This window comes from Xenopus tropicalis, chromosome 10 (genome assembly GCF_000004195.4).
Source record: "Xenopus tropicalis strain Nigerian chromosome 10, UCB_Xtro_10.0, whole genome shotgun sequence".
Taxonomy (NCBI): Eukaryota; Metazoa; Chordata; class Amphibia; order Anura; family Pipidae; genus Xenopus; species Xenopus tropicalis.
Window position 1 is genome coordinate 44,180,423 of NC_030686.2, and position 24,991 is coordinate 44,205,413.

The window sequence follows — 24,991 nt, forward strand, 5'->3', positions numbered from 1 at the left end:
ACAGTCGGGTATGGAAGGGGGTACATTATTATACCCCCAACCCAAGTAAAGCACAGAGACCTGCAGCATTCCTACTAAGCGCAGGTGTATTACAGAGATTTCCTACTTGAGTCCATCAGCTGTTGATAGTCTCCAACTCCCAGCGTGCCAATGGCTGTCATGCAATGTTATGAGCTGCAGTATAGCCGGGGGGCTGCACGCTGAACCCCCCAGCTCTAGCACAAGCCTTGCATCCAAGTGTAGTTGAATGAGAAGAGATTCGCTTTGGGTATTATATTGAAGGGTTGTATAATGGACAGAAGGGCAATCTCTGGCTAAATATCAAGGGATTTGGATCCCTGACAGTCCCACTGCCTGGTGTTACACAACTCAGTGTCAATAAACACAAGTCTATCCAAAGAACACAGAGAGACCTGCATGGGCTTAAGTATGTCAACAAACCGTTCTATCATCTCAGATAGTAGGAGGGCTTTACAGCTGGATTCCCGAGGGAGCCCATGCATGTGTATATATATATATATATAACGTCTCTGGACATGATCTCATCTTGTTAAATCCCTTTGCCTCTCCTCAGCTCCAGGCACCTACAGCTGGCACAGCTCCCTGCCCATTCACAGCTACACTTGCTGCTCTCGGGTGTGTTCCCTCTTGCTCTTCTCCACGCTGCATTGATATCAAGCCATTGAGATACGTGCAACCTGGTCCTGGTAGCCTCATGTAGACGTTGGAAGATAACCAGAGGACAATACTGAAGAGTTTGGTTTCAATCATGGAGACTGAGCAGGGGAACCAATCAGCAACTGTCGCCCAGGCTGACAGCAAGGCAACCCATGAAAAATGGAAGAAAGGTGGCCGGCTAATGTCTGGGCTAGTAGGCTCCAACGTATTGCTGTTCAGCAGCACCTTGGTGACCTGTGTCTTCACCAAGGAGGTGGAAATCTGGGAAACGGATTTGCTAATATTTCTGGGCATCGTGTTGATTATGTGCACGGCGTGGATGATCTTTCAGATGTATTTCTCTTGGAAGCACAAAAATGCCATTCTGTACAAGGACGGCCATGCAGGGCCAATCTGGATGAGAGGTTAGTGGGCCAGGAGGGAGAGGGACTACTGAATTAACTAACAATTTTATAGGTTACCCCCATACCCAAACCCTACTGATCCCTTGGGCTCATATGCATTTTAACTGTGTTGGTATCGACCGCCATTGGACCCTCTGAACTCTTGCCCGCCATGAAAGTATTACAATTGCTGTCTGATGTTAGTAAATACGATGCATGCACAGGTGCATTATTGTTCCTGCATTTACCATGCACCTACCTGCTCCTCAGTGCCTTATAAAGAATAGCCCCCCCATTAAATGAAGTGCACCTTGCTATTGGGGCCCCGTGTGTATATAAGCCCTGGCATTTATCTGCTTACACTTAATGACACCTCGTTAAACTACTAATTACCTTCTTTCTGCCCCAGCCCTACTCTTTTATCTCTGATTGCTGATTGCACCAGTCCCTTCATTTTTCCAACAAGATGGAAATTAAGCTTTGCAAAAATGAAAAAAAAATGACTACAAATTTAGCTGGATGTGTAAAGGCACAAAGAACCACTTTTGCCCCCCTGCCCTAATAATTTAGGGCTCATAAATACCAAGAAATACCATGTTTCCTCCTTATTGGTTACATTTAGAAAACAAAACCTGACTCTGTTATTGCATTCACAACCTGCCCTTTGATTGGTGGCCCTAACTAGACCCCCCCGCCATGTACTTAGGGGCACTGTGAAGGGTGCAAGTGGCACCGCCAATTAGTAGGCAGCTCAGAGAAGCAGAAGGTGAGGCCTTTTGCCTATATTCAATGTAATAGATTTACTGGGCAGTATGAGCATTGGCAGCTGATAAGAGTTCAGGTTTTGTCTGCTGATTACCATTAGGGGGCGCCATTAGACTGCACATTATAGCCCTTGGGCAAACACCAAGCCTGCCGACAGGTACCTTCAGGTGAATACATAGCAGGAATAGTGTGGGTATATAGTTACCTCTGGAGTATTTCAGTACTCTGTATAAACTATCTGCCCAACTAAATGGCACCTAATTCTGCATCTTAGTATCCAATCAAAAGGGGGAAAAAACTTGTTCGCCCCAAAAAGGTTAATCAGACCAGTCCCTGGAGCAATATTCTACTATGATTATGTACTGTATGCTCTTGTTTGCTGAGCTAATGTATCCAACAATTTAATAAAAAATACACAAATTTACAGCTATCCGCCATCTTTGACTTTATCACTTTCACTCCCATGTTCCTTAGTGGTGACTGGTAACCAGGAACATACACATTGGAAGCCAAGCCCTGGTCCTGGGCACAGGATCCTGCTCAGCATGGAGCCAGGGACAGGAAGTTACACAAACAAACATGGCGCTCACCTACCCCACAAAGTGATAGGGAACAGTTCACTTAGTGTGATTGGGGAGCGAGCAAGAGGAATTGTGCCAGGGAACTAGTAGCTAAACCCCTTAACTACTTGTCTAGGTCCTTCTTTACCAAGGATTTGCCTATCCTAGTCTTAACTTATTCAAGTTCTTGTTCATCCTGACAAGTTTAATAAAAATAAGTATTTTTATGTCCCAGGAGGCATTGTTCTCTTTGGAACCGGAACCCTCATTATGACCGTCTTACGGATCGGCCATGCAGTGGAATATCTCGACTGCGAGACCCCCATGAAAATCATTCACCCCGTTATACAGGCAGTGTTTATAATCACACAGGTGAGTCCAATGCTACAATATTGTCCCAGTTCCTAATCCCAACGTGGCTGCAGAAGGTTATATTTACTCCTTTTGTCCCATTGCCTTTACAAAATGTTATTTTCTACTCTGTGTGTGTTTGTCCTGAAACACTTTGGGGGTTCTGCTACCTTTGCTTTCACTTCCAACCCCCATTGGCATTGCTTTCCCTTACAGACATGCTTCCTTTGGGTCTCCTGCAAGCACTGTGTCCAGATCTACAAGAACGCCACCAGGTAAGGAACTACTGCTGTCCAATAAAGACACTGTAATGTCCAAATCCCGCCCTGTATAGAGCATGTGTATACAAGATATAGTTTAATGCTGCACCCATACAGACCAGGGGCACCCCGGCAACCCAGACATAGAGCAATAAAGGACTGGGTTAACTTTCTACCAATGAATTTGCTTTAATCTACTCAATCAAGCCACTTCTGTTCCCAAGAACCATGGCCATGATTGGTTACCAGCAGCATGAAGCTGACCAATCGCCCCTGCCCGTTTCACAAGTTTCTGCTGTAATGCGGCCAAATATAATGGCTGCCAACCCTACTGTGTAGCTTAGTATATAGGTACAGAGGACTAGTTCATTTGGGGGCAGTAGGGGTGATGTGGTTCAAGAGGCTCTGCACTGGGGTAACAATTAAGACTTCATTATGGAGGTTAGTTTCCCTTTAAAGTTTTCCTGATACTCAGGCCATTATAATTTTAAGCTTCAGGCCAGCGAGTCTCTTAATAATTTACTGTGATATAATTTTGTTTTGTTGTCCTTTATTTACAGTCGTTTTATGTGGGGTAATTATTCACTAATGTTGTGATACCATTAAAGTTCGGTGAGCTGTATGTCTCTGGCTGGAACCCTGTAGGCCCGTGCCCGGCAGGGGAGGCTGGGAGGTCGCTGTGCCCCGGGCTGTTTATACTGTGTCACTGCCAAGCCAGAGGGCACTCGGTGTAAATGTCCCTATACTGGCTTTATGTGCCTTGCCTACAGTTTCCCTTCCGTGACTATATCTTCACTGTGTACATTCACACTGGATTTAACTAATGGAAATATTTAGAGTTGAATGTGTATAAATGTTTATTTTGGCCTTATTTGCCCAAGCTTCTGTGTGATTGTTATTGCCTCGGCTTTGCCTGAGCAGCAATAGTCTCTCTGGCTTATCACAACCTCCCTCAACGGAGGCGACATCGCCAAGCGAGCGGATCTTCTCCCGATATCACCACCTACGTGTGGGCGATGTTGGGAAAATGTAGGCTAATTTGAATTCTAACGGCGGCAATGGGGCAGTCAGTTCGGGGACCGTCAACGAGCCGATGCAGTCCCTGATCCGACTAAATCTATTAACCTACCCCATCAGATATCTGGCCAATTTCAGGCCAATATCAGTCGGGTATGGCCGTCGTTCCTACCCCTTCACGGGCCGATAAGCTACCGGTCCAAGGGGCCCATATCGGCAGCTACAATCGGCCCGTGTATGGGGACCTATAGGCCTGTTGTGTTATAAGCCCATTATAAGAAACTAGATATCCAGAAATCCAGGGGGCATAAAAAGCCATCATTGGGGATATGTCCAACCAACAGAAAATGGCATTCTCCATAGACAGTGTCGGACTGGCCCACAGGATACCAGGAAAACTCCAGGTCCCAGGTATCAGTGGCCCCTCCTGCTCACCCAACCATTTGCCTTGTATGCCCATACCATGGCCATTACTCAATTGTATATGAGAAGAAACAGAAGAAATGGAGGAAAGGATACATAATAGTATGTAAAAAGAAGTAATTAAGAGACTAAAGAAGGGGAGAGTGGGTCTAAGGTTTTTTGGGGGACCCCTTGGCAGCCCAGTCCGACACTGTCCATAGAAGGGACTTTCTCATAGTCTCTAGAGCGGGGGACCCCAACCTTTTTTTTACCTTTCAGCCACATTCAAATGTAAAAAAAGCGGGAGAGCAACAGAGGCATGCCAAATATGGGCTGTGATTGGCTACTGGTAGCCCCTATGTGGGCTGGCAGCCTATTGGAGGCTCTGTTTAGCAGTACACATGGTTTGTATACAAACAAAACTTGAATTTAAAAATAAGCACCTACTTTGAGACCACTAGGTGCAACATCCAATACGTTGGTGAGCAACATGTTGCTCACAAGCCCAGCGTTGGACTGACCCACCAGGGTACCAGGAAAACTCCCAAGGGGCCTAGGGGTTAGTGAGCACAACCATTTGGCCCATTTATGCTCTTTCCATATTTCTATATGGAAACAAAAAGTAGAAATAGATGGAAGGATAGATTTTAGTATGTAAATAAAAAAGCCTAGGACAATAAAGACGTTGAGTGAGGAGAGGAGGAAAAATAATCTGGTGGGCCCCTGCCCTCCCAGTCCGACCCTGAGCAACCACCGGCTGGGGATCTCTGCTTTATAAACATACCATTACTCTTTATCCAAACCCTGCTGTAGGAGAAGCTCTGCAGGAACATTAGATTGTATAGAGGTCCTTTATATATTTCAGCCTACCACCTCCACATTCTGACATACCCCCATGTTAAGTAAACATTACACATCGGTGTCAAAGAGCAGCTACAGACCAACATTAGCTCATTCTCTTCCTGGTGTTGCAACACATTCCTAACTGGGAACCCCAAGCCTTGGCTTCCTAGCTAATGATGATAGGAGTCGGCGTTCCATTATTATTATTATCACTGTCGCTATACTGCCACATCCACTTTGACTCCATTTAGACCTTAAGGTCCCCATACATGGGCCGATAGTAGCTGCCGATATGGGTCCCTTGGACAGATTCGGCAGCTAATCGGCCCGTGTATGGGCACTACCGACGGGCCTGCCCGACTGATATCTACCCTGAAATCGCCCAGATCTCAATCGGGCAGGTTAGAAAATCTAGTCGGATCGGGGACCGCATTGGCTCGTTGATGTGGTCCCCGGACCGACTTTACCTATACCCGTCATAATTCGATCGTTTGACCCCAGGGCCAAACAATCAAATTACCCTGGATTCTCCTGATATCGCCCACCCGTAGATGGGGGATATCGGGAGAAGATCCGCTCACTTGGCAACATCGCCAAGCGAGCGGATCTGCCAGTGTATGGGGACCTTTAGTCTGGACCTTAGTGAAAAAGCTTCCTAAGATATCAGTATATTGAGTTATCGAGAGTACAGGGCACTACCAGTATCTCCCGTGACTGTACTTCTGCTTACAGGTGCGGCTTGATGGTTCTGCTGTCCATAAATCTTACCCTGTGGGTGATAGCAGTGACAGAAGAAGCTCGGCACCACACCATTGAAATTCAGCGATACCTACAGAGCAATGCCACCCTGAACAGCAGCAAAGAGTCAGAAGGTACATTGACCCTTTCCCATAAGAAATACCTATTAGTGCTAAGCGGCCCCAATCTTCCTTAGCTTAATGAGACGTTGTCGCCCATGGGCAAGACCTGGTGTCGTAATGAGTCTGTAATAGCCTAGCAAGAAACAAAAGACCAGTCAGTTAGGTTGGCCTTTAGCGAGTCATGTCGCCCTGCGATCGATGTGATGATGAAGTTTAACAAAGAACCAAGTATTCTCTCAATAAGGTGCAACCGTCATCAGGAAACAGCTATCATAAAATAGTGCAGATTTTTTTCCACGCTACCCATGGATTTTGGTTAGGCAGCTGGCACAGAGTTGAACTCTCCAAGGAGAATAGTTTAAACTTAATCAGAGAAAGAGTAATAAAATCCATCTGAAGCTGCCTCAGTTTTGGAGGAAAAATGTATCCATTGCTAAAGGGCAACTGGACCAATTCTTGTTGGCCCAGACTGGAATTTAAAATAGTCCTTGGAATTTCAATTAAACAGAGGCCCAAACAGCCCCCCCAGCCCAATAAATAGTGAGTGTCTATGGCACCTTACAGCAGCCCCTCTGGCATTTGCCTGAACCCACAGATTGCCAGTCTGGGCCTGGGTCCTGGCATTCCCAGTACCCAGAGGCACAAACAGCCCCCCCAGCCCAATAAATAGTGAGTGTCTATGGCACCTTACAGCAGCCCCTCTGGCATTTGCCTGAACCCACAGATTGCCAGTCTGGGCCTGGGCCCTGGCATTCCAAGTACCCAGAGGCCCAAACAGCCCCCCCAGCCCAATAAATAGTGACTATGGCACCTTACAGCAGCCCCTCTGGCATTTGCCTGAACCCACAGATTGCCAGTCTGGGCCTGTGCCCTGGCATTCCAAGTACCCAGAGGCACAAACAGCCCCCCCAGCCCAATAAATAGTGACTGTCTATGGCACCTTACAGCAGCCCCTCTGGTATTTGCCTGAACCCACAGATTGCCAGTCTGGGCCTGTGCCCTGGCATTCCCAGTACCCAGAGGCCCAAACAGCCCCCCCCCAGCCCAATAAATAGTGACTGACTATGGCACCTTACAGCAGCCCCTCTGGCATTTGCCTGAACCCACAGATTGCCAGTCTGGGCCTGTGCCCTGGCATTCCCAGTACCCAGAGGCCCAAACAGCCCCCCCCCAGCCCAATAAATAGTGACTGACTATGGCACCTTACAGCAGCCCCTCTGGCATTTGCCTGAACCCACAGATTGCCAGTCTGGGCCTGGGTCCTGGCATTCCAAGTACCCAGAGGCACAAACAGCCCCCCCAGCCCAATAAATAGTGACTATGGCACCTTACAGCAGCCCCTCTGGCATTTGCCTGAACCCACAGATTGCCAGTCTGGGCCTGGGTCCTGGCATTCCAAGTACCCAGAGGCCCAAACAGCCCCCCCAGCCCAATAAATAGTGACTGTCTATGGCACCTTTCAGCAGCCCCTGCTAAGGGGCAGTTAGGGCGAGATCTGGGGTACAAACTATTTGCTCTCTATGGCTAAATGGCATTTATCCTATAATCAATGCAGTTGCCATGCCTAAACCTTTTCAATCTCCTTTGTATAACTTTATGATGGGTGCCCAAAACTGTGCTTTCTATTCAAGATAAACCTTCTCTGAACTATTTCATTCAGTTCCATGGAATTCTCAGGTTCTTATTTCTCTCCACAGAGACAGAGGAGCCATTTAGCCGAGAGGATATAGATGAATACAGTTGTAGCTGCCAGTCTGTCTGCAAGTTCTTACCCACTGAGTACTATTACCTGTACCCTTTCAACATTGAATACAATCTCTTTGCGGCAGCCATGTTGTATATTATGTGGAAGAACGTGGGCCGTCAGATTGATGACAGTGGTTCCCAGCGCTTTGGGTTGGGTCCTGGGGTGCGCAAACATGTCCCCCTTTTTGGACTGGTTACCGGAGTGTCCGTTCTAGTCACTGGCCTAGTGATGTTTATACTGTACGAAGTGGGCAGAGAAAAACCTGCAAATCGCTGGCTGTCCTTGACTACTTTTTATATTTTCCACGTGATTTGCTTGGGCCTCATGTGTCTGGCCAACTTGGCAGGCATCATCATCTTTAAGCTGGACAAGAGGAGTATGGACAATGAGAAGAACCCCAGCCGTACCCTGGATATGGCTCTGCTGCTCGGTGCCACGCTGGCCCAGTATGGAATCTCCTACTACTCCATCATAGCCATGATTGCCACCCCGCCATTTACTGTACTTAACTGCCTGACTCTGGTCTATTCACTGCTAATGATTGTTCAACACTCCCTTCAGAATGTTTTCATCATCAAGGGCCTATACCGCCTCCCGCCCATCTATTCACATAAACAAACTGACAACAACAAATTGCCCAAGCACCAAGAAGCCATCCAGCAAGGCCCTACTCAGGAGGTGGACGGCCCACACTATGTTACTTCTGTTCTCCAACCTCAAGACCATCCTCCGGTTCCAAGAATGTCCAGAAGAGCCACACTGGCAGCTCAGCTCAAGACACATCTAAAAAAGAGAAAAATAATGAAGGACATTTACCTCTTCCTCTTCCTCAGTAACATCATTGTAAGTCCGGGGGGATCTTCTGGGGTCTCAATTAATTCAAAATCATCGTATTATATTATAGGATAGGTATATAGGTATGTACCTTAAGAGGGAACACCATCATAAAGGTTTGAGGTCTACGCAGAGCAGTGCTGCCATTTTGGTGTTAGTTTGGCTGCTTTGTTGTTCCTCCAGGTGCTTTTTGGGTTGGACAGTCAGGGCTAATAGCCATTAGGATAGGTTAAGTAAGAACATAAGAAAAGGGAATCATTTAACCATGAAATAAACCCATTAGGGCTGTTCTGCCCCCAATAAGGGGTAATTATATCTTAGTTGGGATCAAGTACAGGTACTGTTTTATTATTACAGAGAAAAGGGAATCATTTAACCATTAAATAAACCCAATAGGGCTGTTCTGCCCCCAATAAGGGGTAATTATATCTTAGTTGGGATCAAGTACAGGTACTGTTTTATTATTACAGAGAAAAGGGAATCATTTAACCATTAAATAAACCCAATAGGGCTGTTCTGCCCCAATAAGGGGTAATTATATCTTAGTTGGGATCAAGTACAGGTACTGTTTTATTATTACAGAGAAAAGGGAATCATTTAACCATTAAATAAACCCAATAGGGCTGTTCTGCCCCAATAAGGGGTAATTATATCTTAGTTGGGATCAAGTACAGGTACTGTTTTATTATTACAGAGAAAAGGGAATCATTTAACCATTAAATAAACCCAATAGGGCTGTTCTGGCCCCAGTAAGGGGTAATTATATCTTAGTTGGGATCAAGTACAGGTACTGTTTTATTATTACAGAGAAAAGGGAATCATTTAACCATTAAATAAACCCAATAGGGCTGTTCTGCCCCAATAAGGGGTAATTATATCTTAGTTGGGATCAAGTACAGGTACTGTTTTATTATTACAGAGAAAAGGGTTCAACCCTAAAACCGACCGGGACTTGTCCTGTATAAAATTCAAGTGATCACAACTGATCTTGTCCTGAATTCTCTAGTGGTCAATGGCAAAACTGAAGGTAGCAGAAAGAGAAAGGGAAGGGGGGATACAATGGAAGCATGGTTTTAAAAAACCTCTATTAATTAACCCAGGGGCCTATAAAAAACTTTGTTTAATGGATAACAAAACTGCTGTTGCTGAGGAATCACAGAGGGCTCCACTGTCTGGCGACCTTAAACTTTAGCAAATGAGGCCGAGAACTGTTTACTAACCATGACATCACAGGGTTGTGTAAGACCCCCTAGTTAATCAGAGGCTAAATGTCAGCCTGAGGAGTCCAGGAGCGCACTGCATCGATTCCTAAAGTCAATGTAATGAGTCACGGTGTGCAGGGAGGAATAGACTCGAGTAGGAGAGCACTTTCTCTCTTTGTGCCCCTTTGAAGGAACAAGTTGTTTCTCATGTCGACCTCTTGTGTGTTTTTACCCCGCAGTTCTGGATCATGCCTGCGTTCGGGGCCCGGATCATGTTTGACACGGGGATGGAAGTGAGGTTTTATGGCTTTACTATCTGGGTCGTGATCACCAACATCTGCCTGCCTTTTGGAATCTTCTACAGAATGCACGCGGCAGCCAGCCTGTTGGAGCTATACAGCATGTCCTAAAGGTGGGTCAGAACCCCAGCCCATAAACCAACCCTCAGAAAGACTTGGCGCCGAGACTTCCAAATGGTAAGCACCTCCCAGAGAAAGAGATTTGGGAAGTCGGACAGATCGAACACTGAATGGACAGACAGAATGGACTGAATGGAGAGACAAGTTTAAGACTTTCAGTTAGGACCAATGGTGTCAAGATCAAGGAAAGGCGCTCGTTGCTTTGTTTACGTTTACAACTGGACATTTTCTAGGCGGCTTCATGTAGAGAACGTTTTGGCAAAATCCTTGGTGCTTGAGGAGGCAACATGAAGATCTTCAAGGAAGAAGAGGACTATGGGAAGAAGGTGAGGTGCCACCAAACTATGGGGAATGCATCCCCGCTGTTCTTCCCTTTACTCCATTGTGCATCATTCCCAACATCTTGCCCCACGAACACTGGAAAATGTATCAGTCCTAGTGGGCGCCCTGATCTGCCATCATTTTTGGTAGGAGGGAATAACGTAGGAAGGGTGCCCATGACCTATTTCTGATTGATAAACGTTATGGCTCGCTGGCTGGGGCTGATCTACAATTCCCAACTGCCCAAAAAACCCAACGGCTGGCAAAGCATGCTGGATATTGTAAAGTGGCAACAGCTAGAGATCCATTGGCTGCTGTTCTGTAATTCAACCAATCACGTTTAACTCAAATTGTTGTTTAGTTAATTGAATACTGTTCCTAATGCTAATGCTTATGTTATGCATAAAGTTTCTATTTTGTAATATGTAATGATTGGTCGAATACCAGTGTTGGAGAAAAACAATTTCATTTTTTAAATACTATTGTCAGAGTCGTATTTGAGTAATGTTAATACATTTATTGTAAGTTGGTTTCTGTCAGAAGCGGCAGTCCTGCCTCCAGTAGAGGCTACAACGCATTCGGGAGGGATGTATCTGTACTTACATGTTACAGTTTGGGGATTAATATAAAGCCTTGTTTAGTCACTGTACCAAACATACTGTTCTAGGATAATTACAGGAACATGTTGCACTCATTAACTGGATGGAACAAGCCCATTTATTAGATGTCACAGTGGCACAGATCCTATCTGATCCCCCCATTGTAAGCAGCAGTCCTGCCCTGCTTTATGGCTGAGATTCTAGCTATCTGTATAACAGAGCATTCTGTCACAGTGGCACAGATCCTATCTGATCCCCCCCATTGTAAGCAGCAGTCCTGCCCTGCTTTATGGCTGAGATTCTAGCTATCTGTATAACAGAGCGTTCTGTCACAGTGGCACAGATCCTATCTGATCCCCCCATTGTAAGCAGCAGTCCTGCCCTGCTTTATGGCTGAGATTCTAGCTATCTGTATAACAGAGCGTTCTGTCACAGTGGCACAGATCCTATCTGATCCCCCCATTGTAAGCAGCAGTCCTGCCCTGCTTTATGGCTGAGATTCTAGCTATCTGTATAACAGAGCATTCTGTCACAGTGGCACAGATCCTATCTGATCCCCCCATTGTAAGCAGCAGTCCTGCCCTGCTTTATGGCTGAGATTCTAGCTATCTGTATAACAGAGCATTCTGTCACAGTGGCACAGATCCTATCTGATCCCCCCATTGTAAGCAGCAGTCCTGCCCTGCTTTATGGCTGAGATTCTAGCTATCTGTATAACAGAGCATTCTGTCACAGTGGCACAGATCCTATGTGATCTGCCCAGAAACCTGAGCCTGAGAAAAACAAAAGGTCTTGGAATGGTGAAGGATAATAATTTATGGGCCATAGAGTTGGTTGGTGCTGAAACCTGATAACACAAAGAGATACAGTAACTTATTATTACTGCTATTTACAGTGGTGCCAACCCCCCCAAACCGCACCCCCTGTGCTTGGGCACAGCTTGTTTTTCCCAACATTCACCCCTGATATCTTGAGAACCCTAAATCACAGAGGATGTTGTCTCAGTGAGAAGAGTTTATAAGGCTGTGCTATCATGAAGCATAAATCAGTCCCAGTAGGACAGTATAAATGTGGCTAATGAGGAAGCTCATCCCCAGCCAACAGGGACCCGCTCAATACACAGACTCCTTCCCCGGTATCCCGAGAGCATCAGGAGAAGATAGAACCTGAGTCTGAGGGGCAAAAAAGCCAGACTGAGTGGTCTGAACCCAGATCTACAGAGGTAGAGGTCACCTCGCGACCAAGAACCAGAAATACCTTTACCATCAAGAGATCCCACCAGATAGACTTTCTACTAGAGACATTAGCACAGTTCTAGATTCTAGACAAGAACCCAGGAGAACTCAGTCTAAAACTACAAAGGCTGCGGTCAGGAACCCATACGGGGAACTGCAGAGATGAAAAACTTCTGATTTCTGGAAGAGCATAAAGGCTCCAGTCCAGGCCACACACGACTATATTACTGTATATACCCTGAGCCTAGATCCCAACAAAAAACCCTTGGCTATTAGGGTCAAAGGGAAGGTGGCACAAAAATATCATTAGCCACTGATTGGATAGGAAAAGTCTCCAGTCTGAAAGTACAACCCAGATCTACACAGTTAAGGCTTGAAGGCAGGTAAGCCAATAACTGAATTCTTTATATTTAATGTATAATGGGAACATTGCTGCTCTTTAGGGACACTGGGATGACATGGCCTGGCACCCACCTGCGCTTGACACAAGGGAAACTATACCTCCGAACAATGAAGGTCTCTATACAAATATATTGTATAAACAAGCTTATGTGTAAAACCCTGCTTCATATAAAGACACCATTTTCATAAAATATACTTTTTTAGTAGTACAGGTATGGGATCCCATATCCAGAAAGTTCTGAATTACCGAAAGGTCATCTTCCATAGACTCCATTATAAGCAGTAATTCTAATTTTTAAGTGATTTCCTTTTCTCTGTAATAATAAAACAGTACCTGTACTTGATCCCAACTAAGATATAATTACCCCTTATTGGGGGCAGAACAGCCCTATTGGGTTTATTTAATGGTTAAATGATTCCCTTTTCTCTGTAATAATAAAACAGTACCTGTACTTGATCCCAACTAAGATATAATTACCCCTTATTGGGGGCAGAACAGCCCTATTGGGTTTATTTAATGGTTAAATGATTCCCTTTTCTCTGTAATAATAAAACAGTACCTGTACTTGATCCCAACTAAGATATAATTACCCCTTATTGGGGGCAGAACAGCCCTATTGGGTTTATTTAATGGTTAAATGATTCCCTTTTCTCTGTAATAATAAAACAGTACCTGTACTTGATCCCAACTAAGATATAATTACCCCTTATTGGGGGCAGAACAGCCCTATTGGGTTTATTTAATGGTTAAATGATTCCCTTTTCTCTGTAATAATAAAACAGTACCTGTACTTGATCCCAACTAAGATATAATTACCCCTTATTGGGGCAGAACAGCCCTATTGGGTTTATTTAATGGTTAAATGATTCCCTTTTCTCTGTAATAATAAAACAGTACCTGTACTTGATCCCAACTAAGATATAATTACCCCTTATTGGGGGCAGAACAGCCCTATTGGGTTTATTTCATGGTTAAATGATTCCCTTTTCTCTGTAATAATAAAACAGTACCTGTACTTGATCCCAACTAAGATATAATTACCCCTTATTGGGGGCAGAACAGCCCTATTGGGTTTATTTCATGGTTAAATGATTCCCTTTTCTCTGTAATAATAAAACAGTACCTGTACTTGATCCCAACTAAGATATAATTAATCCTTATTGGGGGCAGAACAATCTTATTGGGTTTAATTACTGTTTAAATATTTTTTTAAGTAGACTTAAGGTAGGAGAACCAAATTACGGAAAGACCCCTTATCCGGAAAACCCCAGGTCCCGAGCATTCTGGATAATGGGTCCCTTACCTGTATATATATTCCAGTTTGGGGAGATTCTTTAATGGGCCACTTACTATGAAATCAACTATCTGTTGGTTACATATTCTTTCTGGGGGTTTAGTTTTCCTTTAAAGGGCAATGTAATAAAGTCATCTTCAGGCCAATAAGCAGGCAGAATGTGCTGGTAACCTGTTTGAGAGCAAGCAGCAGATTGGTTGCCGTGGGCTAGTAGACTGGTTGCAAATGTTACACCATTGGTGTGTCACTGGCGTTACAAAATCTGCCCGTGTTTGTCTTGTAGGCAATAAAAATATCACTGGCAGCCTCTATATAGCCATGAACCCACACTGCGCCACGGGAATGGAGTGAAGATATCACACTAAATACAATTTATCTGCACCCACACCTTATTACACACACACTGCGTGACTGCTCGGTTCTAGAGCACAGAAACTCCTCATGTTCCGCAAGGTGCAAGTAGCACAGGGGGCTTGAGTTCTGCCCTCAAATACAAGTTTAGGGATAGTGTAGGGACATATCTACCCCCTTGGCAGCGCTATCGCTTTCGTTGCCCTTTTCTTTTATCACAAAAAAATTGGAGGCTATTGGATGTTGCAGGTCAGCGCCTACTCAAGGGACGCGGGATGAAGATCTATCAGTTTAGGTATATCTATGTATGTATATTTTTTATTTATATCTCTAATTTCTGTTAAGGATCATGATATATCCCCAGGCATTGCTGAGGAACAGCAGATAGATGCACAGGGATTACTGAAGAACATACAAGAAGACCCCAGCAGACAGATATACCCACGTACCCATGTTAATAGAGTCTTAAGGTGCCCATACAAGTGAAGATGCGCTCATTTGGCGAGGTCGCCAAGCGAGAAGATCTTCTCCCGATATCCCCACCTACGGGTGGGCGATATCGGGGAACATGTAGGCTAATTCGATCGTTTGGCCCCAGGGCCAAATGGTGGCAATGGGGCAGTCGGTTCAGGGACCACATCAGCGACTGAATCTTTTAACCTGCTCGATCGATATCTGGCCAACTTCAGGCCAGATATCGGTGGGGTATGGCCGTCGTTCCTGCCCCTACACGGGCCGATAAGCTGCCGATACCGGTTCCTTAGACTGATTCGGCAGCTTATCGGCCCGAGTAGGAGAAACAACGACTGGCCTGCCCGACCGATATCTGGCCTGAAATTGGGCAGATATCGATCGGGCAGGTTAAAAAATTCAGTCGGATCGGGGACTGCATTGGCTCGTTGATGTGGTCCCCGAACCGACTGCGTCTATTACCGTTGTTATAATTCGATTGTTTGGCCCCAGGGCCAAACGACCGAATTAGCCTAAATTCCCCTGATATCGCCCACCCCCGATATCGGCAGAAGATCCGCTCATTTGGCAACCTCGCCAAGCGAGCAGATCTGCCCGTGTATGGGGACCTTCAATGCTGTTTATTATGACACACAAGGCAAGTTTGGACAAGCATAGCCTCAAGTGGACCATGATTAGGAGTCCAACCATGACCAGTCTATACACTATTATGCCTACACAATCCACAAGATCCAGTCATTTGTATACAGCTGAGAAAGGGCAAGCTTGCCCAAACATCTTACACTTGCATGCCCAGAAATAACCATTTATGATTGGGGGGGTTCCTTTATCCCACTGTTAATGAGGAGGTGCACGCCAAGTGAAGACTATGAGAGGTTAGAGAGCCACAAAAAGTAGAAGATGCTGAGGCTACATCTTCAGCTGAGTAAGAGAAGAAATATAAAATGGTGTTTGTGTTATTGTTTTGCTCACCAACAGCAATATATTGTGATCAAATCTTTCTACAGAGGTTGAACATGGGCGACCTCTCGCTTCCAGAGACCTCCACTTCGGTGAAAGTCCCTCCACCAGATCCCACCTTTGAGAAGATAAGCTTGGGAGAGCTGTCCGCAGTTTCGGCCAAGTCCCCGGAGGTATGGAAGAAAGGAGGCCGCCTCCTCTCGGGGCTGCTGGGAATAAACATAGTGCTGCTGGGGTGCGCCCTGGTTAGCAGCGGGGCATTTACTGATGTTTCGGTGGCAGAACGCGAGGTGCTGTCCTTCCTCAGTGTGCTCATGGGGCTCTCTAGTATCTGGATGGTCTCCTACCTGCTGTGGACGTCAAAGCACAAATATAACCTCAAAGATTCACATGCTGGGCCTATCTGGCTGAGAGGTGAGAAGACATTCTGTCTATACTGAAAAATGTTTTTTGCATTATTTGCCTTCTTCGCTATGTGAGGCTTCAGTTTTATTTTTTTTAATCCTTGATTTAAACCACTACCCGGTTGCTAGGGTAAATTGATGAGTTTATAATTCAGGTGCTCCATGATGTTATTTATCGTTCTGTGCTCGGCAGGAGGTCTGGTTCTCTTCGGAGTGTGCACGCTGGTTCTGGACGTTATGAAGATCGGTAAATCGGTCACTCTGATACACTGTGAATCCCCAGTCAAAATTGTCCACCCAGTTATACAGGGTGTGTTTGTGGTAATACAGGTAAGGATGGAGAGCCATAGCTCAGTCTTATTCACTAACTCTTCTGCAATGTAAAGTCGGCCAATAGTAGCACAACGTCTATAGGTCCCTGGTAAGGCCTCACCTTGAGTATGGGGGGCAGTTACAGTGAGTATGGGGGGCAGTTACAGTGAGTATGGGGGCAGTGACAGTGAGTATGGGGGGCAGTTACAGTGAGTATGGGGGGCAGTTACAGTGAGTATGGGGGGCAGTTACAGTGAGTATGGGGGCAGTGACAGTGAGTATGGGGGGCAGTGACAGTGAGTATGGGGGTCAGTGACAGTGAGTATGGGGGGCAGTGACAGTGAGTATGGGGGGCAGTTACAGTGAGTATGGGGGGCAGTGACAGTGAGTATGGGGGGCAGTTACAGTGAGTATGGGGGGCAGTTACAGTGAGTATGGGGGGCAGTTACAGTGAGTATGGGGGGCAGTTACAGTGAGTATGGGGGGCAGTGACAGTGAGTATGGGGGGCAGTTACAGTGAGTATGGGGGGCAGTGACAGTGAGTATGGGGGGCAGTGACAGTGAGTATGGGGGGCAGTTACAGTGAGTATGGGGGGCAGTTTTGGGCTCCAGTCCTTAAGAAGTATATTAATGAGCTGGAGAGAGTGCAGAGACTGCAACTAAACTGGTTAAGGGGATGGAAGGGTTAAACTATGAGGTGAGACTGTCGAGGTTGGGGTTGTTTTCTCTGGAAAAGAGGCGCTTGCGAGGGGACATGATTACTCTGTACAAGTACATTAGAGGGGATTATAGGCAGATGGGGGGGTTCTTTTTTCCCATAAAAACAATCAGCGCACCAGAGGCCCCCCCTATAGATTAGAGGAACAGAGCTTCCATTTGAAGCAGCGTCGGGGGTTCCTCACGGGGAGGGCAGTGAGGTTGGGGAATGCCCTCCCTAGTGATGGGGTAATGGCAGATTCTGTTAATGCCTATAAGAGGGGCCTGGATGAGTTCTTGAACAAGCAGAGTATCCAAGGCTATTGTGATACTAATATCTACAGTTAGTATTAATGTTTGTATATATAGTTTATGTATGTGAGTGTATAGATTGGTAAGTATAGGGTGTGGGTGCTGGGTTTACTTGGAAGGGTTGAACTTGATGGACTCTGGTCTTTTTTCAACCCTATGTAACTATGTAACTACATAATGTTCACCCCCCACGTGAGTGCATGGATGGGATGGTGAGGAGTGTTGCACAATATGAATCTGCTCCTTACCAGGCTCGTTCTGCTCCAGGTCCCCCCACTGCTGCCCAGTATATTCCTTCCAAACTATCCTTTCACACTGGTGCGTTTCATACTTTTTGGCTTCAACCACTGCCTTTGTTGTTCCAAACTTGTTCAATCCCTTATTTAACGTAAGACAATTACATGGCTTTCTACGCACTGCCTTTATTACCCTCCGCTAGGGCCAGACCCACAGATTGATAACCTACCAGCATTTATATGCCCCTGTACTGCATGTCTGCCCACCCTCTGATCCTATAAAGGAGAAGGAAAGGTAAAAACTCAGTAAGCTTTATCAGAAAGGTCTATACAGCCATAAGCACTCACAGAAACGCTGCACTGAGTCCTCTATAAAAAAAAAAAACAGGATTTCTTGTCTAAATTTTTGTAAACATGTTGCTGGGGTGTCTGACTTCCTCCCTCAGAAACAGCCTTAATTCCCGTGGCCAGAATCTGCGCAGCTCTCTCCTCTCTCCCCTCTCCTGCTCCCTTTCCCACCAGAATGCTAAGAACTCCCTCCCCCCTCCCTTAGGAATGTGTGATCTCAGCTATAATGGCTAGACTGCAGGCAGGAAGCTACTTAAAATGGCAGCTACTGTCCTAAGCAAACGGAGAAAGCTTCTAGGGCTCTTTACTCAGGTATGGTAAAGCTTCTGCAGAATAAATATAGTGTTCTAGGTGGCACTAATGTGGCAAATCTATTGGCAGTAAAATGCCAAAATGACTTTCCTTCTCCTTGTTTTACCCTTGGGATTTGCCTTCACCTTATTTTTTCTGTTTCCTTTGCCAATAAGATATATATACAATAATAATATCATTTGTTTTTCCATACAGACCTACTTCCTTTGGGTCAGCTGTAAGGACTGCGCGCAGATACACATGAACCTTACCAGGTATGGCTGGCGTAATCACTCACTTACATGGATAATAACAAAGAGTAACCGCAATAGCAGCTATTTACTTACCTGCTGCAATACTTTAGGCTGGTGAGCTAATGTACTTATGCCATAAGAACCTTAAATGGGACCTCCGCCCAAACACAACTCAAGCTTTTTGGAAAGTAAACAGAATTTCAAGCAAAATAGCAACATACATTGATCAAAAAATATGAAGCCTTTTTATGATTATTGATGTAATAATATGGTTTGGAACAGTTCCCTAAGCCCCGCCCCCTGTTCCCCTGCTGATCTGGCTGACTACTTTGTGACTCAAATAAAATGTAACCGTAGTCGCCTGTCCTTAGCCTGCCTTCAGCCTGTATCCTCCCAATCCCACAATCCCCTGCTGCACACATGTCAATAAGGAAAGGAACATCACAGTGCAATGCATTGTGGGTTATGTAGTTCCTGCATGCTGTCTGGAAGCTGTGGAGAAGTTGTTGCAATTTGTAACATCAATGTTTTAGTCCCTCCTCCCCTGCCAGGATTCCAAATGATGCAGAAAGAGAAGAACTATTTTGCAGTTGGATTTCAGTATATAAAAATGGGATTTATTCAGACTTTATGATGGAACAGATTACAGGGATAGGGATATTAGGTGTTTGTGTGTGGGCTGTGTTGCTTTTTAACAAATTTTGGTTGAGTTCCCCTTTAAAGTCTGGGGCAGCCCAGAATGACAGTGTTTTATTTGTATTCTTGGTGTAGAATACTATGGATGTAGGGATCATATCAGAGAGAAAGGCCCTGCGACTGCTGATGGGCCCAAGGCTAATAGGGGCACTGACAGATATGCAGTTTATGTTTCTGCAGAATTACTTTGCTTTGGTCCAGTAACTGCTAGTTAAACCACTGAGTGGAGGAGGGACTTGTTTTGATTGTAAGGTTGTTGTTCAAATCAAACCAAAGTACAATTCTGCCTGCTACAGGAAGGCTATAAAGGTCCCTTCACATGATAATAACACCTCTATAATAAATCAGCCTGACAGGCTTGGACAGTGGCTGCCAAACCGCTTCCAGTTCCCACTGTTACACAATGTACTGAGCATGGCCTACGGCAGGGGTCCCCAACCTTTCTTACTCGGGAGCCACAGTCACATGGAAAAAGACTTGGGGAGCAACACAAGCACCATAAAAGTGCATGGAGGAGCCAAATAAGGGCTGTGATTGGCTATTAGGGGCCTCTATGCACCCTATCAGCTTACAGGGGCTTTATTTGGTAGGAAATCTTGTTTTTATTCAACCAAAACTTGCCCCCAAGTCAGGAATTCAAAAATAACTGCCTGGTTTGGGGGCACTGAGAGCAACACCCAAGGGGTTGGGGAGCAACATGTTGCCCCTGAGCCGCTGGTTGGGGACCCCCGGCCTAGGGTAACTGTGACTGTGTATCCCCAGGTGCGGCCTCATGATAACGCTCAGCACTAACCTGGCAGTCTGGATGGCGGCTGTAACAGATGAGTCTCTGCATCTGACGCATGAGCTGAACATGGACGTGAACTATACAGTCAGCGCCACCGTAGGGCCACGAGGTACGTCTTCTGCTGAATGAGTTCTTTAGTATAAACTACAGGGAGAAAGACAATGTGGTGGTGAGGGAGAAATGTTTCAATGGTAACACTACCTTCATTTTTTTTTTTAAATACATTTGCCTAATGGAATCTGTGTCAGATGTATTATTTTTTTTTTTTTTGCCCTAGGCTTCTAGGAAGTGTCTTTATCATGCCCCACAACCCTCCTATTGTGTTATAATTCCTTTAGGCTAAGGACCCACAGAGAGAGTTAAGCTGGCCATACACGTAAAGATCCACTCACATGGTGAGGTCGCCAAGCGAGTGGATCTTTTCCCAATATCCCCACCTATGGGTGGGGGATATCGGGGGAATTTAGGCTAATTTGGTAATTTGGCCCTGGGGCCAAACAATCAAATTATAACGACTGGAATAGGCACAGTCGGTTTAACGAGCCGATGTGGTCCCCAATCCGACTGAATTTTTTAACCTGCCCGATCGATATCTGCCTGATTTCAGGCCAGATATCGGTCAGGCAGACCAAGCCCAAGGGACCAATATCGGCAGCTACAATCGGCCCCTGTATGGCCACCTTTAGTCTCCCCAAGATTGATCGCTGCTAGCTCGGGGGACTAACTGCTCTGAAATGAGTTTTCACCAGCAACAATTGGAGTCACCGGTGGAAAGCCCTTCGTATTGCTTCGGTATTCCGAAGTTGTGCCAAGTTTCCTCTTGCAGGTAACCTTGCGTGACTTAGGAAAGCCGAAGCGATATGTTGGCCTTTCCACCGGCGACTCCTACTGCTACTGGTGGAAAGGCATTTTGGAGCGGTTAGTCACCCGTGGTTGCAGCGATCTATCACAGGCAACTAACTCACCACATGGTTCCTTAACCTTAGAGCCCTTCCTCTGGTCATTCCCCGTCCATTAACACTTTATCCCCCATATGTAAAGGTGGCCACCTTCAGATCCGCTCGCTTGGCGACATCGCCCATCACCTACGGGTGGGCGATATCGGGAGAATCCAGGCTAATTAGATCTAATTATAACGAAGTGTATAGGCAAAGTCGCTTCGGAAGCCGTATCAACAAGCTGATGCGGTCCCCGATCCGACTAGATTTTCTAACCTGCCCGATCAATATCTGGGCTATTTCAGGCCAGATATCGGTCGGGCAGGCCCGTTGGTAGTGCCCCTACACAGGCCGATTAGCTGCCGAATCTGTCTAAGGGACCGATAATGGCCCGTGTATGGGCACCTTTATAAAAGGCAATAAGTTTTCCCAGGAGCAATAACCAATAACAACCAATAAGATTTTTGCTTTTAAACAGGTGACCAGTAAATGCTACCTGCTGATTGGATGCTATAGGTTACTGCTCCTGGGCAACCTTAGTGACTTTTATTACATAACCCCCAAAGTGTTTCTCAAACTACCTTGAAATAAAGATAGTAGGCCTATATATATATATGTGAAAATGTTTATTCCCGGACTAGGCATAAATATATATTTTTTTGTTTCCTAGCGGCCGGCGGAGAATCGCATGGATGTGAATGTGCAACCCACGTGTGTAAAACGTTTCAAAATGGCTACTATTACCTTTACCCCTTTAATATCGAGTACAGCCTCTTTGCGTCGGCCATGTCCTACGTAATGTGGAAGAACGTGGGCCGAGTGATGAGCGGACACCACCACACGCAGCACAAGTTCAAAACACGAAACCTGTTTGTGGGGTTGATTTGCGGTATCGGGGTGTTTGTCGCCGGTCTGGGCGTCTTTATCGTTTATAAGATCGAGGTGGACGTAGAGGAGACCAGATCACAAGCCATTACCATGTTTTACATTTTCAATATCACAGCTCTAAGCCTCATGTCCGTTGTTTCCCTCGCTGGAACCATCATTTATCGGTTCTACAAGAGGGACATGGACAACCACAAGAACCCCACCCGGACTCTGGACGTGGTCCTGCTCCTCGGGGCGGCCCTCGGGCAATACTGTATTTCCTTCTTCTCCATAGTAGCTATGGTGGCCTTGCAACCAGGGGGGCAGCTGCACACCCTGATCTTGGTAAACGCTTTACTCCTGATTGTGCAGCACACCATACAAAACACCTTCATTATTGAGGGGTTGCACAGGCAGCCTCACGCTAATAGCCATCCTGCTGCAGACCTACAGGAAAAAGACCAACCCCCCCATGTCTATATCAATCCAGCAGCCACTGTATCCCATAGTGACCATTCCCCTTCCAGTCATGAAAAACATGAACATGAGTTGGAAACAAAGCATCATGGGACTCCCACCGGCTTCCCAGAATGCCACTCTAAATCTGATTGGAGAAGGAAAGCCCTGAAGGAGATCTCTCTGTTTCTGCTTGTTTCTAACATTATTGTAAGTAAACCCTGAAACGTGGGTAGGTACAATATCTAGCAAGTTGGGCTTGAATGCAAAGCAAACTCCACATGGACCTAATACTATGGACTTTATTTCTTAAGGTCCCCATACACGGGCCGATAGAAGCTGCCAATATGGGTCCCTTGGACCAATTCAGCAGCTTATCGGCCCATGTAGGGGCAGGAATGAGGGGCCTGCCCGACCAATATCTGGTCTGAAATTGGCCAGATATTGATCGGCCAGGTTAAAAGATTTAGTCGGAGCGGGGACCGCATTGGTTCGTTGATGCGGTCCCCTAACCGACTGCCCCATTGACGCCAATGTAATTCGATCGTTTGGCCCCAGGGCCAAACAACCAAATTATTTTTTTTTATTACCAACACTCTCCCCGATATCGCCCACCCGTAGGTGGGGATATCGGGTGAAGATCCGCTCGCTTTATGATCTCGCTGGGACCTAGAAAACCAATATCTAATAGAACCAGAAGTCATAGGGGTTGCTCTGGTACAAAGCCCAAGAGAAAAGAGGGGTTTTTAGGTGGCCCTGACAGAACATACCAATGTTATCCCAATTATTATTATTATTATTATTAACATTTATTTATAAAGCGCCAATATACCCCGCAGCGCTGTACAATAAGTGGGTTACATACATTGGACATACAGAGTAACATATAAAGCAACCAATAACCGATACAAGAGGTGAAGGGAGCCCTGCCCAAAAGAGCTTACAATCCCAATGCTACGATCTTACTTATCACTAACACAGTTTCTTCCTTTCCTTCCCAGTTTTGGATTATGCCAGCTTTTGGTGCCCGGCCCCAGTTTGACAACCGACTGGAGCTGAATTTCTATGGTTACACGTGGGTGGCGATCGTCAACATCGGCCTTCCCTTTGGGATCTTCTACAGGATGCACGCCATCGCCAGCCTCGTGGAAGTCTATATCATGACTTAACCAGCCCCGTGGAATGCCACTGTGAGGAGCCTCAACATTTGCCCCATAGGACTTACTGAGCTTGTTGAACTAAGGACATACCCCTTTAATGTGTGCCAATGGACAAATCCCAACTAGGGGGGGAAATGAAACTACAGCTCAATACTTGGCATTTACTGAAAGGGATGCAGTCATATTAATGACTCCCCTATCCTATTATCTTGTACACAAGCTATGAAGGTACACTGCTGCTTTCTATTACAGTAGATGTTCAGATTTCATATATTTATGTAGTTTAATGTTCAATCATTGTGTTTGTTCTGTCTCAGCCAAGCTCTTATCTCTTCCACGTTCCTAGTTAAATCAGATCAAAGACTTCTCCAGGCAGCAGTGTACCAGATACAAATACACCTTCTTCTTCCTCAATGTATTCATACAATTCCTTGTATAAAGAGGTGATATATTGGGAATTTAATGATCTGCCTTGCAAGGATCAAACATGGAGTAGCTGCAGTTTCCCTGTTCGCTCTGTTTAGCTCAAAAAATAAAAGCAATACTCTCCATATGTAATAAAAGGCACTACGTTTGCCCAGGTGCAGTAACCCATAGCAACCAATGAGATGTTTGCTTTTAAACAGATGACCAGTCATTGGCTGCAATGGGTTACTGCACCTGGGCAAACTGAGTGCCTTTTATTACACAACCCCCACAGATTTTATCTGATTAATACAATTGGTATGTTTACCCTATTCATTAAACTTATGTTGCACAAGGGGGTATACTTCCCCTTTAATCTTTGTATATATGGCCTCCCTGGAATAAAGCATGATCTATGAACACCGTGAAACTACAAAAGGTGATGTGGGGCTTTTTGTAACATTGCCCCAGTGTTGTTACCAGTAGTAACCAATTAATATTGCTGATTACAGTCTATCAGTCACTATATGGGTGCACTTTAGCCCCCCCATGTTAGATACAACCACATCGGATGCACCATTAGCTGGAATTGTGGGAAAAAACACTGTAAAAATCACAGTGAATTGCAGTGAAATTCTCCATTACACCCTGCGCTTGTGTAAATGACCCATATAATTTCCCAAAATGACACTCCTTTGGGCAATTGGGCAATATGAGCCTTTGCCTAATAACCGTGGCTTAATGTGTATTAATTAATGTGCCACAGAAGTGTATTGCAACACGGGGCAATCTGTGAGTGAGAAGGGCACTTGTTGGGCTGATGGGAGTGTCGCTCAGTCGTTATAATGAATAATGAAAGAATAGTGGCGTGGGT

The 24,991-nt window shown here is 45.5% G+C and overlaps 2 protein-coding genes across 2 annotated transcripts; both read left to right on the forward strand.

Moving 5' to 3' along the window:
* The first annotated feature begins 442 nt into the window (after positions 1–442).
* LOC100496331 (proton channel OTOP2) lies at positions 443–11,119 on the forward strand. Its single transcript, XM_002939570.5, has 6 exons — positions 443–1,082; positions 2,622–2,758; positions 2,954–3,012; positions 5,992–6,131; positions 7,817–8,709; positions 10,142–11,119. The coding sequence occupies exons 1-6, from the start codon at positions 770–772 to the stop codon at positions 10,310–10,312; spliced, it is 1,713 nt and encodes a 570-aa protein (XP_002939616.1). The 5' UTR covers positions 443–769; the 3' UTR covers positions 10,313–11,119.
* On the forward strand, positions 10,560–24,264 carry otop2 (otopetrin 2). The gene is made up of 7 exons (XM_018089346.2): positions 10,560–10,647; positions 16,003–16,369; positions 16,553–16,689; positions 18,771–18,829; positions 20,267–20,400; positions 21,900–22,762; positions 23,554–24,264. The coding sequence occupies exons 1-7, from the start codon at positions 10,609–10,611 to the stop codon at positions 23,719–23,721; spliced, it is 1,767 nt and encodes a 588-aa protein (XP_017944835.2). The 5' UTR covers positions 10,560–10,608; the 3' UTR covers positions 23,722–24,264.
* Positions 24,265–24,991: the final 727 nt, after the last annotated feature.